Source organism: Triturus cristatus, chromosome 4_1 (genome assembly GCF_964204655.1).
Source record: "Triturus cristatus chromosome 4_1, aTriCri1.1, whole genome shotgun sequence".
NCBI lineage: Eukaryota > Metazoa > Chordata > Amphibia > Caudata > Salamandridae > Triturus > Triturus cristatus.
In genome coordinates this window covers 15305492-15311982 of record NC_140585.1, presented here as the reverse complement: position 1 = coordinate 15311982, position 6491 = coordinate 15305492, and the positions used below count along the sequence as shown (strand labels likewise).

General features: G+C 45.9%; 1 protein-coding gene across 1 annotated transcript in view; it reads left to right on the top strand.

Annotated features, from left to right (window-relative positions):
* Positions 1-3632: 3632 nt before the first annotated feature.
* Positions 3633-6491, top strand: part of LOC146839316 (lectin-like) — a 176530-nt gene continuing 173671 nt past the window's right edge. The window contains exon 1 of the mRNA XM_085650335.1: positions 3633-3714. Within this exon, the coding sequence (XP_085506461.1) occupies positions 3633-3714 (82 nt within the window). The remainder of the gene's footprint in view (positions 3715-6491) is intronic.

Here is a 6491-nt window from a genome sequence, read left to right as displayed (position 1 = left end):
GTACGGACCCTCTGAGACTAAGAAACCTAATGCATTTACCAATGCTTGTTGGCATTGATGCCCAGGCTGACCCCGCTCTCCCTCATGCCAGTCTGTACCTGAAGTGCCAACCTGTGGCAGCGCTGACACTGCAGTACGGTCCATCCAAGATAAGAATCCTAATGCATTTACCAATACTTTTTTGCATTGATGCCTGGGCCAGCCCCGCTCTCCCTCATGTCAGTCTGTATCTGAAGTGACAGCCTGACCCAGAGCTGACACTGCAGTACAGACTCTCTGACACTATGAAAAATACTGCATTTACCAATGCTTGTTTGCATTGTTTCCCAGGCCGACCCCACTCTGCCTCATTCCAGTCTGTACCTGAAGAGCCAGACTGAGCCTGTGCTGACACTGCAGTATGGACACCCCGAGCATAAGAAACCTAATGCATTTACCAAGGCTTGTTAGCATTGTTGCCCAGGCTGTCCCCGCTCCCCCTCATGCCAGTCAGTACATGAAGTGCCAGACTGAGCCAGCACTGACACTGCAGTATGGACACCCCGAGCATAAGAAACCTAATGCATTTACCAAGGCTTGTTTGCATTGATGTCCGGGCTGGCCCCGCTCTCCCTCATGTCAGTCTGTACCTGAAGTGCCAGCCTGTGGCAGCGCTGACACTGCAGTATGGACCCTCCGAGCATAAGAAACCTAATGCATTTACCAATGCTTGTTTGCATTGTTGCCCAGGCCGACCCCGCTCCCCCTCATGCGATTATGTACCTAAAGTGACAGCCTGAGCCAGTGCTAACACTGCAGTATGGACACCCCGAGCATAAGAAACCTAATGCATTTACCAGTGCTTGTTTGCATTGTTGCCGAGGCCGACCCCGCTCCCCCTCATGCCATTATGTACCTAAAGTGACAGCCTGAGCCAGTGTTGACACTGCAGTATGGACACTCCGAGCATAAGAAACCTAATGCATTTACCAAGGCTTGTTTGCATTGTTGCTGAGGCCGACCCCGCTCCTCCTCATGCCATTATGTACCTAAAGTGACAGCCTGAGCCAGTGCTGACACTGCAGTATGGACACCCCGAGCATAAGAAACCTAACACATTTACAAATGCTTGTTTGCATTGTTGCCCAGGCTGACCCCACTCTCCCTCATGTCAGTCTGTACCTGTAGTGCCTGACTGAGCCAGCGCTGACACTGCAGTATGGACACCCTGAGCATAAGAAACCTAATGCATTTACCAATGCTTGTTTGCATTGTTGCCCAAGCCGACTACGCTCTCCCTGATGCCAGTCTGAGCTTGCACTAACACTGCAGTACAGACGCTCCGAGACTAAGAAACTTAATGCATTTACCAATGCTTGTTTGCATTGTTGCCAAGGCCGACCCTGCTCTCCCTTATACTAGTCTGTACCTGAAGTGCCAGCCTGAGCCAGCGCTGACACTGCAGTATGGACTCTTGGACACTAAGAAACCTAATGCATTTACCAATGCTTCTTTGCATTGTTTTCCATGCCGACCCCGCTCTCCCTCATGACATCTGTTTGTTAGGTTATAATACATTTCTAAAGCTCATGAATACCCTGGGGTGTCGTGGTGCTCAGGCGAAGACTAGATTTAAAGAGCCATGTTTTGAGCAGTTTCCTACAGATCAGCAGGGTGGGAGCCGCCCAAATGACGTGTTGGCGATCGCAAAATCTCGCTGGAGGATGCGGCCGGCTTGCAAATCTCGTGGCACCTGAGAACGCGCCGAGCAAGTCACTCCAGTATGTGCGAAATTGCATATTTAGAGCGCACGGACCAAAAAAGTGCGGAGCATAAGGGTAACTCCACGGAGTTGCCAAATTCCACAAATGGATCGGAGTTTTACACCCAGGATGATCAAACGCTAATCAGAAATAATCTAACACCCCGAATGCTAGGCATGGGGGTTCTTTCGTTGTTCATAGCATATGCACACATATGTTTGAGCCTTTGCTATCCATGTATGTGAAGTGGGGTTTCATCCTTCGAGCAGCGTCATTTTCCAACCCATCTGTTTTGAGAGGCCCATGCCCCACTAAACACAGTCAACCGGTAGAAAGAGGCATCCGGATGGGAAACACATGTGGCGCCTATTTCTGTGAGTGGGTCTGTGCTTGGTTTGTGGTTTGCAGGGTTTATCCCAGACAGACCAATTAGGTATTACACTTCACAAATGTCTCGTTGCTTCGATAATTGTCTTGAAACTTGTCCTGTAAAATGTCCCATTTGAATTCCTGTTTTTCAAAAACTAGTTCTAAATGTTTACTATAAAATCAATCATTTGAATCCCATACTTTCTAAAAATGCCCTGAGGGGGAGCTCTCACTTGCCCTTGTCGCTTCAGACTTGCTTGCTGTGCTCGCTGACACATTATGCTTGTGCATATAATTTGCACCCCAACACTTTTAAAATTCAACAGCCATCCCTGACAAAAAAACACATGCAGCGGGATGAAGAGAGATGTGACAGGAGAAGAGACATTAACGTAAGGACACTCACAGGGGGCTGAAGAGAGATGTGAGAGGGAACAGACATTAACATAAGGACACTCACCTGGGTCTGAAGAGAGATGTGAGAAGAGAAGAGAAATGAACATAAGGACACTCACCTGGGTCTGAAGAGAGATGTGACAGGAGAACAGACGTTAACATGAGGACACTGACTAGGATCTGAAGTGAGAAGTGAGAGCAGAACACACATTAACATAAGGACACTCACAGGGGGCCGGAGAGAGATGCAAAAGGAGAACAGACATTAACACAGGGATACTCGCAGGGGGCTGAAGAGAGATGTGACCGAAGAAGAGACATTAACATAAGGACACTCAGCAGGGTCTGAGGAGAGATGTGACAGGAGAAGAGACATTAACGTAAGGACACACACAGGGCTGAAGAGAGATTTGAGAGGAGAACATACATTAACTTGAAGACACTCACAGGGGGCTGAAGAGAGATATGAGAGGAGAACTGAAATTAACATACGGACACACATGAGAGGCTGAAGAGAAATGTGAGGGAAGAACAGACATTAACATAAAGACACTCACAGGAGGCTGAAGAGAGTTGTGAGACGAGAACAGACATTAACACAAGAACACTCGCAAGGGGCTGAAGAGAGATGTGAGATGAGAGCAGACATTAACATTTGGACACACACAAAGGTTACTGAAGAGAGATGTGAGAGGAGAACAGACATTAACATAAGGACACTCACAGGGGAGTGATAAGAGATGTGAGGGGTGAACAGACATTAACATAACAACCCTCACAGGAGGCTGAAGTGAGATGTGAGCGGAGAACAGTCATTTTACAGGAACACTAAAAGTGAGCAGCAGAGTGAATGCAGTTTATTTTTATTTATTTTTTAGAAAGATTAATGCATATATTAACTGTTGTGTCTGTAGATTCCTTCGGTTTTCCTCAATTTTCTTTTCTCACATTTATTTCTACTTTTTGAAGATTTGGACTTGGCTGGTTGTGAGTTTTGAAGAACACGTCAGAATGATTTGTAAAACGTGTATATAGGGAGACATGTGATATTGATTTGCAGAGTGTGCCCCGCTAACACACCTACTGATAAAGTGTGCCCTCCACGCATTCTTACAGGCCCAGAGGATGCAAGAGCCCAGGAGGTTGGGCGAGGCCAGGTCCAGGGTTCTGCTGCTCTGTGTCACTGCCTTCTTCACTGTAGGATGGGGTAAGTAAAAGACAGGGCCCTAACCACTCCTTCTAGGCGGTTTGTGACAGGCCATTGTGCACTGACCACACTCCACGGGGATTCACGCACATTTTGTTTTGGTGTATATATACTAGAGTCCTGAGGTTTTGTATCTTTTTATTTCTGGTGTAGGTTTAGTCCTGTATTTATAGTTTTTCAAAAACAGAAAGTGGTAGCAAGGCACAAGGAAACTGGATCGATGATTCTGGACTATCCTGATACTTATTCGTTCAAACCAACAGACTCGAACTCGCCGGAAGCAATAAAGTAACGCACTTTAAATCCAATGATGACCTACTTTTAAGTAAAGAAAGTACAACACATGCTGAGCTATTGGGATGATCCGAATGAATAAGGAACGGTGCAAGTACAGTTGGATGCTTGTGGGTCTTTTCTCCAGGATTTCTTGGAAAGTGCTTAAATAACAGATTACCCTGAAGAAGCCCTTGCTAGGGCAAAACTTGTTGGACGTGTCCATGTTCCAATGAAATTTGAGAAATAAAGAATTTTCTACGTACACAAGAATTCAGCGCATGACCCATTAATGAACATTGCAACATCTTGTAATATGTCTATAACAGTATTTATAGTTCTTCGGTTTGCTAATTTGTTACACTCCTATTACCAACACCATTGCACAATATCATTTTTATTATACTGATTCTTGTAAAGCGTGTGGCTACCCAGGTATTGGCTTCCCAGCGCTGGGATGCATTTGCATTTTTATTTCCAAAAATTGTTCTCCTGTTTGTTTGCTGATCGAAGACATGCTTTGTCTTGCTAATTTGCAATTTTTTTTAGGTTTTGGCATTAGCGAAGACCGTTTGTTTTCCCCAAAAATGTAATTTAAAAAAACAAACAAATACGTGCATACATAGCCCTCAGACATTTTTCTTCATCAATTCGTCTATTTTAGTACCAATTACATCTTACTTACAACCACAACAGCATTGAACATGGGTCACTGGTTCAGCCCACTTCATCCATAGTCTACTGACAGTGTGAGTGACAGCATTCTGACCCCTTGACTGAACATTATGTGCAAGGTCGAACACCAATGCCCCTTGTTATTTTGTTCTGGCCAGTCCTTAGCCCTTAGACAAAACACACCAATGCAGCTGTTGTTTGGACAGCATACTTGAGTTTTTAGTGGGGTGCAAAAATAGGTAGCACACACTTGGAGAGCGACCTTTCCAGGGAGATGAGCACCCATGATGTAGATCTATCATCTATAGGGTAAGGTATGGGGTCTGCAGAAAAAGCCCTGAGATCTTCCATTATATAATAATACTTCTTCTTAGCAAGGGGAGGGATGTTAGGCACTGTAGTTCTTTCTCCATTGTCTTTTTATGTAGCCACCCCCTTCATGGTTTATTGACTGCTATGCTAACAATATTTGTACTATGCATTTCCCTGCTTGTTGCGACACATATACTGCATGTTAGGGCACAGTAGTTAAAATAAATATGTTAAACTGTTTTGTGTCTCCGTCAGATCTTTTTGTGGATGAGTACAAAAGAGTGAGCAAAAAGGTCTGTCTTGTTACCACGATTCCTGAGAGATCCAGGAGAGTTGTGTTCTGGGTGCCTAATCATTTGTTTACCTGTAAGTGAGTAGGAGAGCAAGTGAGGCACTATAGCTAGTCGGTCCTGGGTTTTTGGGTACTAAGGTAGAAAGGAGACTCAGTCCCAATACTCCAAAGTCCCTGCAACATTGTATGGTCCTGCACCACCCGAGCTGTACAAACAGTAAGAGAACCTCATTGGCAAACATGTTGTGAATGTCTGAGATGTACCCAGTGGTGGCTGCCATTAACAAAGGGTGGAAGCTGGTGGGGGGAACGTGGGGGAGATACATGTTAAAAATAAAAAAATTAAAAAATAAAAACTTATTTGACGCCACTAGCCGCCACTCGCTTTGCGTCGCTCAAACTGGCCTCTTCCTGATTCCAGCAGCCCCTGGGTCAGTGCAGGGTCAGAGCCACGCAGGGAGTGGCCTGAGCGGGCAGGAAAGACACTCTGCTCAGTTCATGAAGTCTGTGGGTTTTCTCCAGTCCGGCTGCTGAATGCAGCCAGGATGGAGAAACCTAAGTGCCTATGTGTGATTTTGTCAGCCTGATATGGCCGGCCAGACTCATAGGTATAATTAAGGGGGTGTACAATCACTTCTCCTCCCACCTCCCATGCACTGTCCATTAATGCTCATGCTCTCTCGGAGCCGGCAAACAAAAAATAAAACAAAGTTGTAGCATTGTTTTAATTATTAGGTCGTTGGCTCTACACCAGGTAGTGGGGCAATGCTCCTCTGCCATTGTGGAGGGGCCGCCACTGGATGTGCCTACAGTGTGGGGTGTAGGAGAGTAGGATCTGCTTCTTATGGTTACCCCCACTTTCTGCTGCTGCAACACTGTTTTTCGACTTTAGTCTGGCTGGGGCCCTGCTATTCAGGACCCCAGCCTAGCTGCTTCCTCTCTAAATTGATTGTACCCAGGGCATAGTTACCCCAGAGGCCTACCAGGGGCTGAAGCATGTATTATGCCACCACTGAGAAGCCCTCCAAAATGACACCACAGGTCTGCTACTGCAGCCTGGGTAAGGTGGTGCATGCACTCCTTACTGAGATATAGGTTCACTATATCTCACCTATCACTGAACATATACAACTATCAGTCACCCCTATGGCAGGTCTGATCAATCCTGAAGGCAGGGTGCATGGTTTTGTGTGAGAGGGTGCCCATGCATGAGCAGAGTCCATCT